General features: G+C 31.6%; 3 protein-coding genes across 5 annotated transcripts in view; 2 read left to right on the top strand and 1 right to left on the bottom strand.

Annotated features, from left to right (window-relative positions):
• The window catches only part of LOC126916563 (uncharacterized), a 28,429-nt gene extending 20,431 nt beyond the window's left edge, over positions 1-7,998 (top strand). For all 3 annotated transcript variants that reach the window (XM_050722505.1, XM_050722504.1, XM_050722503.1), the window contains 2 exons: positions 4,465-4,670; positions 6,121-7,998. In XM_050722505.1, coding sequence (XP_050578462.1) covers positions 4,490-4,670; positions 6,121-6,836 — 897 coding nt within the window. In that variant the 5' untranslated portion in view covers positions 4,465-4,489 and the 3' untranslated portion in view covers positions 6,837-7,998. The remainder of the gene's footprint in view (positions 1-4,464; positions 4,671-6,120) is intronic.
• Positions 7,999-11,037: 3,039 nt separating this feature from the next.
• LOC126916972 (uncharacterized) lies at positions 11,038-14,566 on the top strand. The gene is made up of 3 exons (XM_050723344.1): positions 11,038-11,151; positions 11,727-11,911; positions 14,149-14,566. The coding sequence occupies exons 2-3, from the start codon at positions 11,906-11,908 to the stop codon at positions 14,515-14,517; spliced, it is 375 nt and encodes a 124-aa protein (XP_050579301.1). The 5' UTR covers positions 11,038-11,151; positions 11,727-11,905; the 3' UTR covers positions 14,518-14,566.
• A 1,008-nt stretch (positions 14,567-15,574) lies between these two features.
• LOC126916971 (flightin) lies at positions 15,575-18,708 on the bottom strand. The gene is made up of 3 exons (XM_050723343.1): positions 18,540-18,708; positions 16,757-16,980; positions 15,575-15,856 (listed from the first exon to the last, which is right to left on the bottom strand). Exons 2-3 carry the CDS (start codon positions 16,966-16,968, stop codon positions 15,613-15,615), a joined length of 456 nt encoding a protein of 151 aa, XP_050579300.1. The 5' UTR covers positions 16,969-16,980; positions 18,540-18,708; the 3' UTR covers positions 15,575-15,612.
• Positions 18,709-23,642: the final 4,934 nt, after the last annotated feature.

Genomic DNA, 23,642 nt, shown 5'->3' with positions numbered 1-23,642 from the left:
TTTTAGTTTTATATGTATCATCTGATTGTTGTTTAATTTTTCATGTACAGTTAGTATTAGTGTCCGAAACTTTTTCTGATATAAAAATTCACTTTCTTTTAGTGCTTATATTAATATTTAGATAAGAATAAATAATAACTAATGATAGCGTAATGTATAATAACATGATGTAATACGTTTTTGTTGGTCCTTGTACATTTACTGAAAATACAGAACTTAGAAATTAAAATTGTACAATGTCCAAATCTTTTTGTCACCGACTCTACACGTACAAACTGAAATATCAGAAAAGTATCAATAAATTCTGTATGTAAATTCAAAACAAAATGTGTATTTACCTTTTTCTTGACATTATGGCAGTAAAATTAACAAGTATTATATGAAATGCTTTTTCAGTGAAAAGTCTGTTAAAAAGAATCAAAAAATGAAGAGTGAAGCACTAGAATAATGTGCTTATACATACTATAGAATACATACAGAGTAGTACATACTCGCGGGCAATTGAAGAGTTCATTTTTATCTAAAAAACCATATAAGTAAAAAGATAACTGCGTAACTAAAGATATAAATTTATATTATAATTTTCAGGACGCAATTTATTTAAATGTTTATCTTGGAAATAGTAAAAAAGAAATATAGTAAAATAAAGTAAAGATTTACTTATGTAAACGATAAAAGTTGATCAAAACTTGTACAGCGCCAATCATTTTTCTTTTCACATACATATCTACATCATAAAGGATATATTCCTAACACATGCCTTGCATTTTGCAGCTGTCTCTTTTGGTTCTTAAATAAAAAAGCAATAATTGAAAGTAAATGAAAATTGCTTTTACGGAAACACCTAAGTTAAGTGACTTTAAACGTATCTCTTCAGCGTTGACATCTTATTGTTACAACAATTAGAACACACGTTTCGAGCCACATTCTAAAATTTTATATAGATTTTATGAAGTGTAAGCTATATATTAAAGATAGATATGAAATTGATTAATTGTTATAACAAGAAGTAAATAGTTAACAGTAGAGAAACATTCTTCTATCATAATGTTGAAGATACAATAAGAATATCAATGTTTTAATTGACTTGCAGCAAGTGTCCAAGTACTTGTGTTCAGTAGTGTATGTATATCCTTCTGCTGTAGCAAAGTGTAGTGTAGGCTTCTAAAGCAATCTACATATGCTAAATGTTGCGTTCTACATGTTGCATGCATTGATTCAGAGGCTTCATGATACGAATTGTATATCAAAAAGTAAAAAAAAAAAATATGAAAACATTGCAAATGATAGTTTTTAAAACTGACATTGGAATTTATGATTGCTTATACGGTTTCCTTTGGGCAAATAAATTCATGGAAGTAATTTATACATTTTTTAAAGAAGTTTCACGGTAATTATGTCTCTGAATAATGAAATTGAAAATTCCGTAAAAGTGGAGTTAATCAGTTTGACTTCTGAGAGGCTTATATGTGTAGATTCGTTGCGACTTGCATCGATACAAGAATTACTACGTACTGCCTTGATTAGAGAACAAAATCCAATATTGATATACAGTGTCATTAAACTTCGGAGTGATGCAATGCATTAGAATTTGACGAGCAATCACGCATCCGTATAACGCAACGACGACGATAGACAAGTATGACTATGACATCCGCCAATCTATCGGTACAGACATTGTTATATTTGATGTGTTCTTGTAGATGTAGTTACACGATCGTAGAATTGATGCCCGTGTTTTGGCGAATTTGAATCCTTTATTATTAAAGATTACTGTACTTATCTATAAAAATTTCGCATTAAATAAGAATCCTTACCAGGCACAGCATAATATTTTTGTATTAATATTATGTGTTTTATTCACTTTATTAAGACCAATAGCCAATATTTAGCAAACCAATATTTTCCTATTTGCTACTTGAGAGTAGCAGCTATCATTTCCCGACATATGTATTGGGTTGTCCGAAAAGTTTCTTTCGTTTCATAAAGCAATAATAGATGAACAACAATTTCTGTTTTATATTATTTTATTGAATTAGGTATGATCCATTTCGTTCTATTTCTATTACTATATTCGTACATAATTTAATAAATTAATATAAAATAAAAAACATTGTGCGTCTATTATTTCCTTATAAAACGAAAGAAACTTTTCGGAAAACCTAATAATACTGCACATTTCATGTTTGTGTCCATACATACTATTTTTTTAAATTGTCATTAAATGGTCACTAAAAGATGGTTCATGCGAAAATAATCAAGAAATTTAGTTTAGTTAGCTTTCAATTGATTGAAAAATGTATAAAACGCACCTTCCATGAAACTTGTTCTTGATATACGATATATCCTTGATCTACTTGATTTAGTTAGTTTTATTCGTACTCGGTATAAAATCAGTTTAATATCGGATATAGATCGAAATTCAGTAGCACTTATTTATGTGCAAATAGGACTCTCCAAATTTTTTATATTCTATCGGCAGCCTAGACACAAAAAGACAATGAACAAAAAAAATGATCCAGAAGCCAAATTGATCAAAGCTACCAGATTTTATGATAGATAGATAGATAGATGGATATTTGATTTCAATTTGGCGGTCAAGAAGTAAAAATAGATTTGGTTTACAATAACTATAGTACAATATACTTACTCATCCACCCACTCTCTCTATACTTATGATAACTTGAGATTAAATCGAAAACTAGAACTGGGACTAAAATTAGAAACATATGATCATAATACTGTATAATTCTGTAACTATGTACGTAATTCTTTTGGCTTATTTTCTCTTTTTTTTATCTTTCCTTAATCGTACCACGCTTCTCAACCATCCCATTACCTTCCATCACCTTTGATCTTTCATTTCCTAATATTTCCCCTAACGTTAATTTCGTTCTGCTTATACGTATACAATCTTCCACTATATGTTTTAAATTTTAACTATCGTATTTCTAGCTCACATATTTTACGTGCCTTGTTCTTTTCTTCCCCTTAGTAATTATTTTCTTTTTCTAAATTTCCGCATCTTGGCTTCCCAAACTTTGTCTCCCTGTTTCTATCTCTTTTTTCAGGTACCTCGGTCTATCTATAGTCTGTATGCGTTTGTATAACTCATTGTACTTTTTTTTTATTATTTAATTTATACTTTACAATTTCTAGCTTTATTGCTAATTAACTTGTAAATTGCTATCCCTAACGAGATACCATCTTCGAGTTTGTCTATTATATTTCTTTACTAAGGTCAGTGGGGTGTTTTCTCACTAGTCTTCTTCATTGTACTTTATTCTTTTTCCATACTATACCCAACTGACTATACCAATTTCTATTCAGGTACTCTGTTTTGTTTCTATGCTCTTTTCTCTTCTTTCTTAGAAACATTCCTCTACTAACAAATGTCCTTCTATTTCATCTAACATTAACTCAAAATTTATCGCTCTTAAATCTGTCCTGATCCTAATTCTCTGTATTTTAATACCTTTCATAACTATACTACTTAAGGCACTATTTCATAATTTATTCTGTATCTTCTTCAGCTCTTCTCTCTCTTTCCATTCAAATATTTCTACTTTAGTAGTGTATCCCCCATCATAAAATGATCAAATAAGTACATTCGTCTTTTGAAATAATCTCTTGAATAGTCTCTTACCTGAGGTTTTGGGGCACTCCTGTTGAGTGTCAGGTTGGTCATCGTGGGGTTTTAGTCGGTAAGTTCGACACTACCCGGCCACTTCCTAAAAGAGCGACGTGGTGTTCATGAGAATTCCCCACGTAAAAAAAAGGGTCTTTTACTAATACTCCAAATTTGCTCCAACACCGTATTTACTCTTTTTACATTTTTTCTAAGATGTCTCATTATACTTTCTCAGATATGTAAAATTTTCCACAGTTTCCATTGCGTCCTTCCCCCCATTTTTACTTTGTTTTTCTATTTTTTTTTCTCTACTTTTAGCAAATATCAAAATCTTTTTTCGTGTGTCCTTTTGTCCCCTTCCCCCTCCCTCTCTCTCCCTCCCTCCCTCTCTCTCTCTCTTTCTCTCTGCCACGATTATTACATCATCCCAATATCCAGAACTTCTCCTCTTCTATCTTTATCCCTCCCACATGTACTTTTTTAATTTCCTCTTCTAGACCAGAGTCGTCTATCGAAAACAACGTAAGGCTCGATATACAGCCCTGCTTCAACCCTTTATAGTTTCAAAATTCCTCTGAGATTTCTTCTCATACCCTTGCTACGTTTATTATCTCTTCGTATATGTATTTTCTTTGTTCTTTCACATATACCCATAATTTACTTCTATCCTCACAGTATCGAAGGTCACACTCTTAGGTCTACAAAAAATATGCATCACAAAATATGTCAAGGTGTATAGAGGTCATTTTATTCCAACGAAGTGCTCTTTGCGAACACTTACAGAGCCGTTAGCTACTTAACAGTTTATTTATGATAAATCTTTGGAATTTCAGGTAGCGAAGAAATAGTTCTATCAAGATGTCAAGGCCAATCCTTAGCAGGCCGCGTACACGCGTATATGGATGCAACTATGACAAAGGAGAATCATATTATAAGCCAATGGTCGACCACTTGGATCGAAAATACAGTTCTCGACCGCTTTTCTCTGAACCAAGAACTTCATTGGCTGACGAGATCGCAGCCCGCCGAGGCGACATCGGTAACATCTTCAGTCGTTTTCCAAAATGGTTTTAAGGGGTGAATTTATCCTAATCCCTTTCTCCTTAACTATTACAACCGTAGTAGTCAATAACTCTTTTCATTGTCAGTAAGAAAATGCTGAATTATTTTTCATTATATTGGTAATTAATGAGTGGCATGTCTGATCCAAGTCCTGATGTGAAATGAATCGAATGTACTGTTCTATACATCTGCTGTTACAGCCACAACAAAATTTTACTCTATAGAGGGTCATCGTAAGAAAATCTTTGCCCTAATAATAAAATAAAATAAAATCGTGACATAAAGCTGCAACGTCTAATGATTTATTATCTCCTGTGACATGATACGAACTTCTGTTATTTGAACGTTATTTCTTCGTATAAAAGTGAGAAAATGAAACTTAATTTTTTATCACTTAGGTTCCACATATGAATAAAATATTAATTACTATTTTTTCCAATTTTAAATTGCTCGTGTATTCTGTTCCTTTATATATTTTAAACTAAAGATAAAATATGTTAATTTAGTTTAATTTCAGTTCTTGTTACAGAAATGGAATAACATTACTTGTGCTATTGTGAAATTACATAGAACCAAGCTAATATATGTGTTTATTACATAGATATGTATTATAAATAACCTACATTATGAGCATGTCGAGATTACATTTCCAGTTTCGTTTACGGATATTTAAAAAAAAATTATTCAAAATTTGGAAAGAACGATACATATCATTATTACCGACAATGAAAACATTATCATTAATTACAGGCATTGATTACATATTATAATGTATTTATATCGTATGTTATTGAAATTCATTCATATTAATTTATGTTCTTCATTTTTCGATTTAACTATCTTTTTATGTCAATTTATATGCATGTAATAGGAGAAAATCAATAGATTTTACGAAACACTCAATTTAACTATATGATATAAAATAAAATGAAATATAAGTAGTTCTCTCTCTCCAGACAAATATCGAATTCAATCATTGAATATTTTGTTTACGAACATAGTAACAAATATTTGATATACAGATTCTATTTAAGTACATATTTTAATAAATAATTGTTTCCCATTTGTATCCCATTAGAAAGTTGTTACTTGGAACTGTAACAATTCTTGTTACCAAGCTTATTTATCGGAAAAGAGTAAATATAGAAATAAACTATGAATCCCCAATCGATAAATTGTAACGGAATTGAGTGTAATTATAATTAAACCGTTTATCGATATCTACTTGTCGATTATTTATTCTATTACGCAGCGAATGGCAGCGTATTTACATCGACCTAAAAACGGTTTCATTGCAATAAAATGGTGGACTTTTAAAGAGAGTTTCAATTCAGATAACATTTATTTTTTCATTGGTCAAATATAATACATACCTACATATGTATAAGTGTAATAGTGTACATATGTTGAGATATCGGTTTTTACAGGCACGCATGACCTCTCTGGTCCTCGCAACACTTCCTTTGGGCGTGACCTTGACCTTGAATTAGATCCTTCCATTCGCGCCTCCCAATTGCCATTACCTTCCTTGACTACCGACAACTTGTTCCCCGAAGACGAGGATATTGTCTACGACAGCCGTGGTCAGCGCAGTCGACGTCGATTCGCTGAAAATTTTGCCAACGATGTCGTAGCGACGACGCAACATCTGAAAACGAAACTGGCCACGTTCGGATTAGAGGATGAGGTCGATGCTGCATTAAGAAAACCACGACGCCTACGTCAAGGACAGGATCAAATTGATAGTATTCTCAGTTCAAGGAAAAATCTACAAGATATAAAATCAATTAGCGAAGAGGCAGAAACTACGTTTAAAAGACGTTCGAAGCTGTTTGACGAAACCGATCGATTAGAAGAGAGTAAACCAATGCTTACGAAATGGTCGAAATTAATTAACGAGGACGAAAGTTCAGTGTCCGCTAATGCTGCTGCGACAAGGGCTATGCAAACCAAAGCTCGTTTAAATGACCTTGAGTCTGAAATGGAAGAGCTTGCAGAGAGACAAGCAAAAAGAGAACGCAGGGCAGCTGCTCTCAGGGCATTGATCAACGAAAATATGTCCGATACGGAAAATCTCCAAGAACAATCTGTTCTTAGCAAGAAGGTTTCCATCCGTGAACACTCTGAGAAACACGTCCTCTGAACAAGAATGAATATTTATAACTCAAATATGAGAATATTCCCTCGTTATTTACCATTTACTTTCGATCAATTGACTATCATTTGTTCCTAATGATCCTGCAGATGTTGTTTGTATTATATGTACTATTTGAATATTCGATCACTTTTAATTGACAGTGCATAGGTGCAACAGAAACAATGATATATTCACATTACACGAATAATACAGATATTTGTATAAAATTATTTATGTAGTATAAATACATTGGCAATATCATGGAAATACAATTTCAATCGGATTATCGTTTATTTTATATGCCCAGGAATATATAACATGTGCAGAGAGTTCTTGTATGTATTAAAAGCTATGCTACACGACCATAATATAAATATACGCATATACATATGTACGCACGCATACGATACCAGCAAGTACACGCAGATATACTTATTACAGCGCACATATTTATTATTTTACGTACACTAGTTTATACAGTATTATCGAAAAACTATATAATTGTAAATTTTATTGGATTTTCGATTATAATTCTGTAATTTTTATGAAGGCAAAAGATAAGTTAAGAGTTTCTTCCTATTTATTGTCTACTTTAAAATTAGAAAATCATATTTTTAATAAAATATTGTTGAATCACTCATTAGTTAAAATGATATTAAATGATATTAGTTAAAATAGCAGAACGTGAATCTTTGAAACTTGATATTTTTTTAATAATTGTATAGACAAACACTCATTTCCTTGTCGTCGTTGTTTTTTAAATATTAAGTACTAATTGTTTGTTTTTCTTGATATGAGAATGCATTTTTCAAATAGAGCATTTTTCAAACAGTTAAAATTTATCAATGGAAAAGCAAAAGTATACTTTCGACTAAATACATAGTATCCAATCAAAGTTAGCAAATAGAACGTAACTTATGTATGCAATATGTTCAATACCTTGTTGAATAATCAATATTTCGTTTTCGCAAATTTTACGCAAAATAAAACCGTATAGTACTTATATGTATAAAATTAAGCGAAGAATTTATTTTATTTCTACTCTTTCTTTTATAGACTAGAGTCAAATCACAACATAGTGTGCCAGAGAAAAATATTGTCCTAACCTTACTATATGTATTTCTGTTAATCTCTCTTATTTGTAAATAAATTTCACTGTTCCAATGTATCCTGAACATATAATGTGTTTGCATGTTGTATACCTACCCATATATGCAAGAACGATTCCTTTTTGTATACTATGTTTTCTGTTTATATTATGAGAATACCTTTAACTTTTTGTTTTTAATGTATATTAGGAGAATTCTTGATCACAGATTCTTGAAAATTTGTATATCTTTTTTTTTTTGTTTCATCTTTTCTTATTATTACAATCTATTAAACAATTCACAGCTCTTGGAACATAATCGAATAATAATAGAATTACTCTCAAAAGTATTAACATTCTTACTTATAAAAAAGATTCTGTAACTTACATCAAAAGTGTTCGTGACAATGCTAAAGGTAAGTCGGAGGGCAGTAACGTCATTATGCACACTTTGAGGCATTGGTCATCTCTTCGACAAATACATTATTCATTTTCACAAGCTCTCTTATTTGCTAACTGTAGGCTAAATTTTTGTTATGAATGATTTGAAACAAAAGAGTGTCTGACTCATTGTTTACGTTTAAATACATTGTAGTTATACGAGTACATACGATATATAGTATAGCATAGTATATACAAGTACATACATGTATATTCATTAAATCACAAATTACTATTTTCCGCTTAATTGATCTTATCAGTTCATACAGAAACAAGCAACAGACATCGAAATATGGACCAAAATGTAGATTTATTACAATTAGAAGCCGATGGATAGTAGAAAACTGCAATTTTCATCATTTTTAACCGTTTCTGGCTCATAGCAACATTAACCGATTTCAATGAACTTTTCAGAATGTATATAGCTAATTAATAGTATGCATATAACTCTTCAAAATGTGTTATTTAAATTTTCATTACAGCCCCATATAATAAAGTTGTAGAAGGTGACTTTTATTTCTTTCTTCGCGCTTTTGATCAAACGCTTTTTTCCAAATTTTTTGTACATGTTCGACCGTTCGCGGAGAGACGCGGTCGCGGTAGATCGCGCCAACGAGAGTCGTAAATTCTCGTTACGATACGATAATCGGCGCCAGTCATAATCAGTCGATCCCCTATTCGGTTAAGAGAATAAAGATGGTTGAAACGATGGTAACACTGAGTTAACAGGTTAAAATATACACTTTATTCCAACAACCATTAAGATTTAAATATTTACGCGTGGTGCGTGTAGATGTGTTCTCAGCGAAGCGTAAATAGCAAGTTAACACTTAGCCAACCGCATGCACCACAGCGAGCTATACGTTTCCACCGCGCATTTTTCCAAGTATCGAGGACTAACATTCACTACTTAAAAAACAAAGAAGTCTAAGAATTATTTAAGTGATTAATTATATTTTGCGGTAATGATTTTATTTAACGATTTCACATATTGTTTATACAAAATATCAAATTAAAAGTATATATTAAAAGTATAAAAAAATATAGGTAAAATTAAGATCATTAAAGATGACTAAAGATAAATAACACAACTTGAACTTGAAATTAAAAATTCATAATGCATTTTAATATTTTTTTGCAGTGTAGTATCGTTCGATTATAACTTTATTTAATCATAACTGATAATGTAACTTTTTAATTAAGATATTGAATGCCACGGGGGCCACCGGTGACCGACGCGCCAAGATTTGTAAAAACACATGATTTAAACAAATGTCAACAGTAATAAATTTGTTATTTTTTCCATCGTTACTACAATGATGTAATGAAATTAATTCAGTATAAAACATATAAAAATAATTTTATTTATATATGAAATATAGATCTATTATGTGCACCCCCATCAGTGGCTGTCGAACATGAATCGCACGAAATCGCAATTCATTAATGATGATTATACATCGTAACATATCTCTTGTAAGTAATATTTCAACATTATATGTATCGCATAATAAAAACTTCATCGTGGCGCCACGGGCTATCTCTGTAAAACTAGCGTGGCATTCGACGTGTTAATTTTAACACCACTAAATTGGTGTATTTTATTATATACTGTACTTTATAAAAGTAGAAAAAGTGACGCAATTAATTGGGAACAATAACTGATAATAACAACAAAAAAAAAGAAAACGCGTTGCTAAAATCAGAAAGGGAGATCGGAGAAGTTCGGCGACGATGCTGTCGCGGAGGAAAATTAGTAATGAGTATGCTTAGCGCACGGGACATCGGATTCGTTGATGGCAATTTTGGTTAGGAAAGTGAGAGCAACGGTCATTGTTGCTAATTGGATAAGGAAAAGGCTGGTGAATCAGGATGGGTGTGTCAGGATGGGTGCTGACCATCCCTAACCAAAGGTCGCCTATGGATAGCATTGTACATGGGAAAACCCGCTTTCCTGTGTTTTCTCGGACTGGACAATAAATATAAGGAATACTTCAATTTAAAAAATACTTGTATGGTCTTAAGGTCCTTAAGTTTATTGAGGGTCGGCTATAAGCGTGTTTACACATCAAGTAGCCATTTTGCCCGAGATATGGAGTGTGGTTTGTGTAGAGGGTCGGGACGTAATAGTACATGTCATCTAATCAACTACATAATCTTTCTAACTCCTCAAAAAAATTCAAGTCTTTGATCCAGTTTGAAAAATATCATTCTGCTTTGAAGGACATTCGAATACTTTCGTGAGCGACTGTATTTTGTCAATGACGATAAAAGTTGGTCGATACTAGTTATTCGAATAATCATATACTCATGCAAAATAATCTATCGTATATAAATATCGCATCGTATAGAACATAATATTCATTTACTTGCTTTCGATACTCAAATTAATCAATATTAATTTACCCAGTAACTAGACACGAAGCTATCATACGCTAGGGTTGAGATTTACGATCATAAGAAAGAAGCAAATCCAGGTGGTTCAATTGCAATGTTGTACATGTCATAAATAATATATTGTAATATGGGAAAAATCTCAATGTACTTCAGGTACAAAGCAATATAAGTGCTGACCATATCCTTTATGACACGGGGTAATTAAATATGGTGTATACACAGTGTATGTATGGTCCATACACAGACATACCAAAACCGTAGTATAAAAGCCAGCCGTCAGTCAATCTCAAAAACAGTTCTGAACAGTCTTGCACGCAGTACTGTAGAAGAAGATTCACTACGAGTCACTAAACTAAATTTGTGCTAAAATTGTGCATCATGAGTGGACAAGTTATTGTAAGTTTCCGAGTTGTTAGTTATTAGTTGTTAGTTGTTGTTAGTTGTTAGTTGTTACTTAATTTTATAAAGAAATTGAAGAAAATTAGGGGCATCTTCAAAACAATCAAAGTTGAAAACTTATCAAGTGTGCATACATAAATTTGTGATTAGAAAGAAATAAACAATCAAAATCAACAAAACGATCATAAATCAACAGGCGATTATTCTGTATATGAAAATAAGTAAAAAATCTACGTTGCTATTTTACAAAAAGTTAAATATGACGTGTTTAGGGGTATTCCAAGAATTAGTCTAGTAAACGCGTATCTGTCTTTTCAAATTCGATTTTCTCTAAAATTAGACTTAAAACGAAAAAATTTCACTCAATATTTTCGATTTCTTTCCACGTATAAAACAATCTCCTTCAGTAATATTTAGTGAGAATACCTTTCAACTGAAGTTGTTTAAAATATTTTCTTCAAAAACTATAGTTTTTATCATACTATTATACATATACCATTTGTTAACTGTAAATTAATTATAAAATGTTATTTGATGCCAAGTTGTCTAATATTATCATTCAAATACTTTAGATTCTCACAATGTATCTGGATACCGCAATGACCTATTCGATGACTTGGGTTATATATCTGAGCGAGGAATCGAAGACGATTTTGAAGATAATTTTGTCATCAGCCAACGGCGTTATAAGGAACGTGCGGCCGCTGCGTTTACCGAAGATCTGGCGGAATTGAGGCGTAAACGAAGGGACATGCAGGTTATATTATTTACATAATATAAAAAAATCAGTTGAATTTCAATTAAATTTCAAAATCATGGTCAATTTGGCGATATATTTTTTAAACAAATCTCTATCCACTCAGATATAAAATCACCTTAAAATCATCTCATATACATTATATATATATGTCGGATCGTCGTTAAGATTTGAGTTAGGGTTGAGGGCGTGAAACGAATTCCTATTGGCGCTAGACGGGATCATTATGCAATAGAGGAGATATTTACTAGTGCAAATATGACTATGATGGAATTGGACAAGTAATCGGATAATTAGGTACTCGAGAAGCTAATGACAATGATCCTGGGCTCACTAACGAATCCGCGGTCAAGGGGATGACGGACTCTACTTTTCCTCAGCGTCTAAGTTGTACTCAATGTTAATGCACGAGGCAATCACTACGTATCTGAGAGTTACTTGAATCGTCTTTGAGATCGTACCGGAGAGTGGTTCTCCATCACGGTAACGCTGTCGAGGAAAACTATGATGGGTGTGCCCAAGGGCACGAAATCATCGGATTCGTGGAGAAAAGCCTTCATTCGGAAAGTGAGGGAAATTGGCGTTACTGTTAATTGGTCAATTTCCATGTTGGTGGTTAGGGAAGGGTGCTAGCCGCCCTTAAGAGAAAGTTCGAGAAGAGGAAGCGTCGTTGGTGAGAAAAATAGATTTCTCCTATTTTCTCGTAGTTGGGACGAGGACTGTTTGTCGGTTTGAAGGACTTTAGTTAAACAGACCTTAAGATTTATAGCAGGTCCTCGGGCTAGCTGAACATGTACTGTGGAGACGCGTCGACATCTGGTAATCATCTTACTCAAAGAATAGAGTCTGCGTGTGGCGAGCCACGGGACAGAAATCGTTGAAATGCTTACCGTCGTGCCCCGTCCTAAGTATTTCTTTTAAGGAGAGCTATAGGGTTACTTCATGCCTTTGTTAGACAAAACGTTCATCCCTTGACCGCGACTACGTTCGGCGACTGATTGTCGCCTCGAGCCCGAGCTCACTATCATAAATCTCAAATAAGTACAGTCGAATCGAATGACAACAGTTTCTTAATTCGGCTATGGTGAAATCCAAATTACAATACTAGGGGTCTTCCCAGAGTTCCGAAGGGAAGGTTCCAGTATTCTTTCATCTCCGACATATATATATATGTCGGAGAGTCAGTAGGATTAGAGGTGTGGGCAGGCAACGAATCTTCACCAGTAGTAGCCATTGTCGAGGTGTGATCCAGAGTTTATTAACACAGGTAGGGAAATGTGAGACTTGACAAATAAACTGCGGCGGTTAGGTACTCGCGATGCGAATGACAATGGTCTGAGGTCCGATAACGAATACGCGGTCAACGGGACTCTTTTATCCTTTACTCGTCGGCAACGCCTAGGTGGTACTCTCAGTTAGCACGCGAAGTAAGCACTCTATCGAAATGATGAAATCGTACTCGAAGCTCTCTCAGTGACGCGGTTTAGGAAAAACTGATCCACTCTCTAGCGGCACCAGGTCTTTTATATTCGTGGAGACAAGTCTTCGTTCGGAGAGTGAGGGAAATTGCCGTTGTTGTTAATTGATCAGTCTTTGGAAGTGTCCTTCACGGAAAAGACCGTTTGCCTATTTTCGTTAATCAAGGTTTAGGGTTTATGACGGGTCATTAGGCTGGCTGCAGATGTTTTGCGAATATGTCTCGACGACCGGCAATTGACCTACCCATAAAATAGGGTCTGCTTATGGCGAGCCATGAGACAGAAACCATTCGTGTGCTTACTGTCGAGTGCCGTTACAACTATTTCTTTTTATGGAGGGCTATAGACTTTTCCATGACTTTGTTAGAAAATGTTCGTCCCTTGACCGCGGCTACGTTCGGTGACTGGTTGTCACCTCGAACCCAAACTCATTCTCATAGATTGCAGGCAATTACAATTGGGCTGAAGGACGGTGATTGTTTAACTACGGCTATGGCGGAATCCAAACTACAATATTAGGGGTTTTTCCCCGGTTTTCGACGGAAGGCTCCGGTGTCTCTCCATCTCCGACATATATATATATATATATATATATATATATATATATATATATATATATATATATAATACCGTTGAATCTTTTATTTTGAATGAATAAATGAGTAATATATGAAAATCTGTTTATAAATTTGTATAAGTTTCATTAAATAACGATATTACAAGAATTTCATAAATTTATGCTGTCACTTATCTTTGCAGGATCGTATCTTCGATGTCATCGACTTGAATGCAGAAATCGAGAAAGCTAGAAATACTCTCGAACAAGCGGATATTGCTTTTCAACAACACGCAACAAAATTCGATAATACAGATACCTGCGATGACACCAGATTAAAAAAATTCCCTAATATGGAAATTTTAACAGAAAAACCACGGCCGAAAACTATAAAATTTATAAAAGTCCCTAATATTGATATAGAATCGTGTATGCCACAACCTATAAAATCAAGAAGAGACAAAATCAATTCAATAATGGAACCAAATGAAATTGCAAATCCATTAAATACCATTGCATTGCTACCGTTAAAAAGGAAATTCTCAAATAAAAAGAAAAGTGTTTCGTTTTAAAAAATTCAGTGAATATTTTAAATTATTATTGTATGTCATATAAAATGTACCCATGTTATTTAATATTAATATTTCAATAAAACATATATATATAAACCACTAGAAAATGTTGTTTTCATAAACATTTGTAGTTTTAATAAACAGCATGAAGTATACCACATGTAACCGAAAAGAAAATGGTTGAAAAACATGACTATGAAATAACATTTTTTCATTAGGAGACCATAATGAATGAGAATGCAAAAGTCCTTTGACAAACAGCGGTCTGAATATGATAAATTTTCGAAAAATTTTTAAGAACGAATTTCTTGGGAAACGGCAGGAATTTTTTATCGAGATTTGGCATTATTCTGAAATTTATCTATGTTATGAAAAGTTCCTACAATACCAAAATTCATTTGCAAAGGTTTGAATCTATATTAGACGTATCTCATTGATTTAAAATATGTATATGTAGTTAAATTTACTTTATAACGATATTGCGATGACATACATACATTGTAATAGGTGTATGCAGAATTTGATGTTTAGATATAATACATAGCTTATATATATGTGTATGTCATACGTAAATACGTATATACATATGATGTAAGTAGGTATATAATATGTATACATATAAGTTACTAAAAAAAATTAAGTGGTCATATAACAGTATAATGAAGGAACTTATACAAATAGGATAAAATGTACTTTTTTTACAGTGTTTCTTAATGACACAGTCTGTATACTTAGCATAATACAATCTTTATACAAAATTAAGAGATAGAGGTTTGAATTTTCTGTGGAATTAAATATAGATAATGACTTCTGGTTTATTATGGTTTATTTATTAGTTGAAGAAATAAGAAATATTCCTCTAGTTCATTTTTGTAGTAAGAAAATCAATTTGGAAAATATTCAATACATAAAATTGGTATTAGTATTCATAAAAAAATATAGATACGTTTGGGTAAATAATTAATATTATTAGAAATTTGGTATTATAAATTTCATATAGATAAAAACGACTGTAATATACTTTACATCTATGCTGCATATGTCAATTCTGCCAATATATCATTAAGTTATATAGCTTTATTATCAAAAAATAATTTACAAAATTTTCTGATACTTCAAACTATAATATGCTCGAGTGTGGTAACTGTAATATCTAGGTTCATGTCTCATATTAATTATATATTTCATATCTGCAGATCGTTTGAAACTCTTGTCGGTATTCTTTTCGTCGTAAGTCCTCATTGCTCGTTCAGCCCACTCTTGTGCTCTTGGGGGTTCTCGAAATATGCCTTTCTCCCGTTGGTTCAGATAATCAATGACATCGTTGTAATAATTTTTTCTGAAGAAAAAAAGAATCAAAAATTCATAGAAATATACTTATAGTACCTAATTATAGTTATTGTCATCGTTTACATTAAAAGAATTTATAAATCTTATGAAATATCTTTTTCAATTGTTAAAATTATAGCAACTTTTAAATTAGAAGAATTATTCTAGATGTATTATAAATCTTCTCTAAAACTATTTTATGCACTTTTTGTGCATCCCTATGTTTAAATTCTGATGACTGGTGGCGAATTAATATAAACAAATTGTATAATATTAAATATTATTCGCTAGTTTATTTTTATTAAATAAATATTGAAATCTTGATAGTATCTGTTCTCCTAATAAAATAGTGAAACTACTTTCAATAGCTGAATTAAATTCGTTGGATATATTCACAGTACCTAAATTTGATTTCAACCTCAATTTGGCATTACAATTGAAGGAGCTACTGAAATAAAAAGACAACTCCACTTGTCAATAATTTATAATATATAAGATTATAATATAGTAAACCAACAAGAATCAACTCAATCAAATTACTTTTCCAAACCTGCCATAAAGTCATAATCGACCAATATTCATAGTAATAAACTTTGCCACTCTTTTAAGTATGAACCCATACCTCCCTTTCTCATCCAATAAAGATAATTTAAACATTGAGATACCCTCTTATTGTTGCAGACTCTCTAATTATAAAAAGAGAAAAATAAATAGTTTTGTAATTGTAATTAAAATTAGTCAATTTTTTTTTAAATTCTTTATAAAAATTTATTCCATATTTAAAGTAATTTAAAAAATTCATAACTTTAAAAATATTGATATTTCAATTTTTAAATGACTATTTGTAATGTAGAACTTTATCAATAAAATGTGAAATATTAATTAATTGAGTTACAATAAAACCCCATACCTATACTCATAAAGGTACGCGTAATTAAGAAAGAGAGGGCGAACCCAATGGTGATTGTAGTGCGGTGGTTCAATTTTTTCTAATTTGATTTTTGGTTTCTCTCCAGTCGCTGCATCACCAGCTGGGGCGGCTGTTTCTGCAGATGCTTCAGGAGCTTCTTCCGCCGGGGTTTCTTCGATATCCCATGGCGCTGCTTCCTCATCTGCCCACATATTTGTTCACGTCTGTCAAAAGTAATATATATATATTAAATATATATATTAAAAGTAATATATATGAGATATAACAACACTTTTCCCTCTTCTTCCTCTAAACTCTTTTTTTATACAGTGAAATTGTGTATATTATTTTGATTTCATAGATATATGTATTGTTATACTTATATATGTATGTATGAGTCAACAACCGAAATGTTCAGGTTTGTTCGAAAGAAAAAGAAATATCAATTATATTTTTTATTTATATTGGTTGAACATATTATTGTTCTATATATATAACTAATAGTTTATAGAAAGATCTAACGGATCTCATTTATTTCAAAGACTCGTTCGCATATTTTAAACACTTATCAATGTTTGGTAGCCTTCTTTCTAAGTAGATGTTACAACTAGTACTCTCGATTGATATATTTAGCTAATGAGATATATTTAACGAATGAAAGCAGGTCACGTTAAAGTACAACAAACTGTTTGATTGTGACATCGATTCCTATTTATTATAGCAGAATGCTTTATTTATCTAACAATCTAATTAAATCAATTGTCAATTGTGTCATGATTTTGAAATAATTCCCATATGTATTACGATATAATCATACATGTATGAAAAAGCAAATCAATTTTTAATAGCTCATAATACATTCCCAATTATTCGCAAGCAACATACAAACTTTAGAAATAAAAATAGCTACAAAAGACTAAATATGTAGTGTAAATATTAAAAGTGCAATTACTGTGAAAATATTTAAGAAACAGACGTAAGAAAATGGAAGCAGGAAGAGGAGAAACAGAGACAGTATTGGAGGAAAAAGTAAGAAAGAACTAGACGAGAAGAATAAAAAGGAAAATAAAGGAAATGTGGGGTAGGAGTGTGAGGAGAGAAAACACGGCAAAGAGAATAGGAAAAGGGAACAAACAAAAGATAGTTCGGTAATAAGAGATAAACAGATTCTGCTGTACTTCAGATCTTAAATCTGAAAATTATTAGGTTGTAACATAAGTAAATTCAATTAAACTTAATATTTTTCTTTATTTGACCGAACCTATTTAAGTTACAACCCAATATATTTATAAATAGATACGATAGATACTAGGTCTTAAGTTTATATGTATGATATATTTATACTACCGAGTAGAGAGAAGTAGATAAAGTAGATAAAAAAACCAAAACCCCCAAGGTCCGAAAAAGCAAATAAGATATCAATGAATAAATATTAAAGGTAATCGATTAACTGTTCATAAAATTGTTTTTATAGTTTTATTAAACTAATAGAATTTCACTAAGCTTAGTAAAAGTTACTATCCAGTCTATCGGTCAACTTTAGCTGTCAACATTCAAATTCAAACTTATTAAAGGATTTATACGATAATGTCACGGCAATATCACTTTCAACAAAATATTACGTTCCTCTTCTTTTATTTTTCTACTTGATTTATTGCACATAAAACAAAATGTGACTTCTTCACTTTCGGACGATTTCACAATAGATTATCATTACCTCACTTATAATTTCAGCTTGTCAATTATACAATATAACGTGTTACAATATTTGAGAAGATAATACCTGTGATACGATAGTCACTCCACTAAACACTTCTTGAGACTGAAAAAAATACTCCCGCGGACTTTGCCTTGTTTCGCTTTTATTTTAGCTTATAAGATTTTCCTTGCCTTCCCACCGGTCTTCCCTTTAAGTAAAAGAAGAGTGCCCCTCTCCGAAAGAACAGTGGCAAAGAAACGATTTAGAGGGAGGATAGAGGGAAGAGAGGTGGATTTTTGGCAGCTAAACTACTGTAATCGTTATCACGCAAGACAACGATCAATTTAATAATCATTGGCCAATTTTACGACTCTGTATCGAACGATCTCTGTCTTGGTACGAATTCATTTGATTAAAGCTTAAAGTAACAATTTATGCCATTACACGCAATGAAAGTTGTAGTATATCAAAACATTGCAATTAAAGATGCTTAATTTATGAGAAAAATATAAAGACATAAAAAGATTTAAGCGGTAATGTCAAATTATATATATATATAGTTTTTTATTAAATTAGTTTTTTTCTAAACTATCATTAATTCTTTTATTTCAAATAATTTATTTTTTGCCAATAGCAATATTTATTTTTTTTCTATTATTTAACATCAAAAATGTATATTTAAATGCTTTTATGTTTATACACATTATACGTAGGTATATGTATTGCCAGATATTTCCTATAAGCACAAGCTAACAAATATTTAACCATTAAAAATGGAATACTATATTAAGTTACTGCATTCCTTGATTGTCTTTTCTAAGAGATGAAATGCTGACAACTCTTTATATTTTACGTTTCCTGATTTAGGAATACTTTCCTTGAGGCATTTATCTATTTATATTAAAAAAATATTTTATATTTATCACAAGCAACATTAACTTGAAAACATCGTATGCATTCAAATAATCTCTCATATACATTGACCACAAAAAGTATTTGAGGATCATTTTACTTATTACTGGATTTGTATCTTACTTCATTAAAACCAGCTACATTTGTTAAATATACTTCTATCATTTAGAAGTATATTCATAGAAGGATAAAAATTTGATATTATGAAAATAAATTTTTTTAGCGAATTGAGTAGATTACGTACGTAACAAATTTATATCAAAATAACGTAAATCTATAAAAACAATAGCATATTTATGCCAGATTTATGTGTATTCAAGGAAACGTGCACGCGCGCGTGTGTGTGTGTGTAATATACACATACCGCAAACATATACTGCAAATGTATATATAAATATAAGCAATCCTTTCTTTTTTAATTGTTTTATTCATCCTTGCAAAGTAATTCTTCGTTATTCTTCAATTCTATTATTTCGTTTCCAATATAATTGTATGTAAGAGTATATGCTTTGCAATGTATGACCGTCATTGTAAGTTCAGTTTATTTATAAATTTGCCGCTATAGAAGGCTTAAACACGTATCAAAGAATGTAGCATTATGTCGAAATAGAAGCATTGACATCGTACCCTGGTTTAGTTACTATTCACAATACTAATCACAAGCTACGTTAAAGACATATATTATTCACAAAACTGGCGTTTATTATAGTATATTTGTCTGAAATTGTCATATATAAAATATAAAAAGCAAAGAACACTGAAAGCATGCAATAATACTATTCTTTTCTAAGCATTGAGATTGGTAGAATTTTTTCTTCATAATAAGATGGAGTAGACTTATCAGTGTTCTATTTTATCATAGAAAGAGAATTATTGGCGATAATAAATTTAATAGATCATTTAAAATTTTATCTATATAGGTATGTATATAATCGAACGTATATATATACATATATTATATACTATACATACAAAGGTATTTCAACAAGAATCTTAACGGTGTATTTATGGGACATTACTCTAATATAGTTGCAAAAAGTTGAATTTATTTTTCTAAACTTTCTTAAAGTTTCCAGTATGTAGAATATCATATGAAAACAGTTTATCGATCATCAATACCATGAAGAAGTTACAAGATTGGATGAGTGAGTGACTCGTAGCAGGGTTTAACAGAATGGCCTTGCGGAGTAGAACGAAATGACTTCGTTAGTACATGAATTCGTTACAAAAAACGATACCATATTATTGACAAGAAAAATGTATAAGATCCTGTTTAAAAAAAAGAACTTGACCTCAATATCTTCCTACTATTCTACTGCGAAAAAAGCTATTTGTACCGCGTTGTATCCCCCGTCACATCAAACAAGCTTTGTAAGAACATTCTTTTGATATCTTTAGTACTTAACGAGACATTTTAACGTACATGGTTAATATATTTATCCTATATACAGGGTGATTCATAAATACATGTTAATATTTAAGAGATGGGGACAGAATATTTATCGGAATATCACGAAAATAAGTAAAAGACATCTTATGAACATATGTATGTTCTACATAGCTTAGTTTTCGAGTTACAGACATTTAATGAAAATATTCAAAGTGTCCGTCTTGTGCCTCAACACACGCTGCTTAATATTAAGTTCTGTACTCGCTCGAAAATATCATGTATTCTTCAAATAACCTCAAAACCATTTTGTCGAAGATTAAAACCGAATTTACACAATTTTATTTTGAGAAAACACCACGGATGATTCATTTAAAAGCACCGTTCTCATCCTTGTTTCATCCGCAGTGTTTCTCCAGAGTAAACAGTGAATAGAGCAGAGCCAAGCTCTATTTTGGTTAAATAGTGAAACAACACTGACACGTATAAACCGCATACTGAATGCATATTCGGGCAACCAGTTCTAAACCAGTCTAATTAACCTCCAAAATACCTAAAATCGAGAAAAATTGTAAACAACAATTTTATTGCACAGAATGGTTCGGTAAGTAATTGGAAATGAAACATGAGTTCGAAACTCATAAAAAGTTGAGCGTCATTGTTTAAAAATGACATAAACGAGCTTTTCGCATATGGAAAGAAATGTAATAATTTTACAGAAAAAGGATTCTATAGGAATATAGGAATATAGCCATAGCTCTATTGGAATATAGCCATTGGAAAGATCTGTAAAATGATATCCATAAAGTTAAAATCGACCGATACGTTGACTTGCAACAAAACAAAATACCGTCAACATTTTCTTAAAGACTCTCTAATTATAACATTGTATCGAAAATTACATATTTAAAAAATTTTAATTATATAACGTTTGTTATTGTCACGTAAAATGTCATTTATGTCATTTATAAATAGTGAACAAGAGATATAAAAATAAGAAACCAAAAAACTAAAAATGTTGAGCTTGAATATAATTTTTGAAAGAATTGATCGTATTATCTGTCAATACCTTATTGGGCTGACTCAGATTTTTAAAAATCATCGTTTTACGTCAATTTGTTGCTGAGATAATGTAGGTACCAGCAGTTTGAAAGCGCAAATTCAATTTTAGGCGTGTTCGCAAATAGACCGACGCATGTCGCCACTGTTCCCACTGCGCATTTTAATTGATTTTATTATCGATTCGCTAAAAATTAAAAGAATTGTTCCTTTTAGAGGAAAGAAACATATTTATTTTCCAGAACCATTTTTGGATGGTTTAATTTAGAAATATCACTTCATTTCAAAATGTATACGATAGTGCAACTCTTAAAGAATAGAAAGCATGCTTACCGCTTCCTATACAACTTATCAAAGCTATAGAAACTTAACTTCTACGGAGACCTTTTGGGATGAAGTGAACAATTTTGTGCAAAATCTAACAAAAATTTCAAGCTGAAATTTGGCACACTTTTTTATCATTACCAAGATCATGTTTTATTAAAATTTTAAAGTCGTGCGTTCAAACCTCTATGAATAACAAACGAGTGAAAATGAGGTCTATTTTGACAGTTTTTATTTTGTTACAAGTCAACGTCTCGATCGATTTTGATCTTATAGGTCTCATTTTGCCGATCTTTCCTACATTATGCCTGCATTTCTCAATCTAAATTTTTTTCTGTAAGATCACTATTTATCTACTTTATATCTTTTTATACGCGAAAAACCTGTTTTTCGTGCCTATATGCCTTTTTTTTAGCAACAATGCCCAACTTTTCATAAATTTTCAACACATACATTTCATTTCAAATGATCTTCCGAACCATTTTGTGTAAAAAAATTACTTTTACAATTTTTTCCGATTCAAAGTCTAATTCGACTGGTTTATTCGCATTTCGTATATATTTCGTAGACATATGGTAAAATAAATATAAGTATGAATACAGATAAACTAGAATTTCGATTTTTTGCAAATTAACAAATATAATCGTCATTGATATTTGAATACCGCTCCCGATTAGCTGTACATTCTAAAACCGGCAACGTGCTTTCATGGAAAGTTGTTTCATATGCATTTTATATGTTTCCCTTACAATAAATAACATCATTAAATTTTTGGTTATTGTCAAATATTAACAATCATTTGAAAATTTGTCCGTCATTATAATATTAATTAGCCATATTAATATATCCGCGGTAACTCTAGACACTGGACAGTCTTTTAATTCCTAACGAACTTTTCTTATATTATTATTTTCCGACATATGAGGAAGTTCGCTTTTTTAAGCAGCACTATATGTTTCTCTATGAATCATCTGATAGTACTTCTGAAGACAGGTTCATTAGCCTTTCATCTATACAATTTCAATTAGTTTTTGAAGTATTGAGCTTACAAATTTACTGATTTTTAGAGAAGAAACTTTGTTGGAATAGGAAGCTCGGATGGTGCTACATGTTAAACATTGCCTTTTGAAACAGATACAAAAACTCTGTATCAAGACGGCAATTCAACATGGCATACAGGCACAGCTTGAATTAGCGCTCACAATCAGCGGATATATTGAGATACCAGGCACTTCGAATATTTTCATTAATCATTCATAACTCAAAAACTAAGATATATATATGTAGTATCCAAGTGGGTCTTAGAGAGAAAGGACAAGTAATGATGTTTTGATTTAATATATATATTTCGAAGCAACGAAATGATTACAATGCTGTTCTACGTTCTATTCTCGCATGCGGCTTTCTGCTTCCCAATTCAAGCTCTGCCCACTCCGCACACTCCGCACACTCCGCACACTCTGCACTTTACCCGTTCTTCGGAACAGGTATCCCGAAACCCCCGT

Source organism: Bombus affinis, chromosome 5, assembly GCF_024516045.1.
Source record: "Bombus affinis isolate iyBomAffi1 chromosome 5, iyBomAffi1.2, whole genome shotgun sequence".
NCBI classification, from domain to species: Eukaryota; Metazoa; Arthropoda; class Insecta; order Hymenoptera; family Apidae; genus Bombus; species Bombus affinis.
Note: the sequence above shows the minus strand (reverse complement) of the source record. Positions and strands in the feature narration are given on the sequence as shown.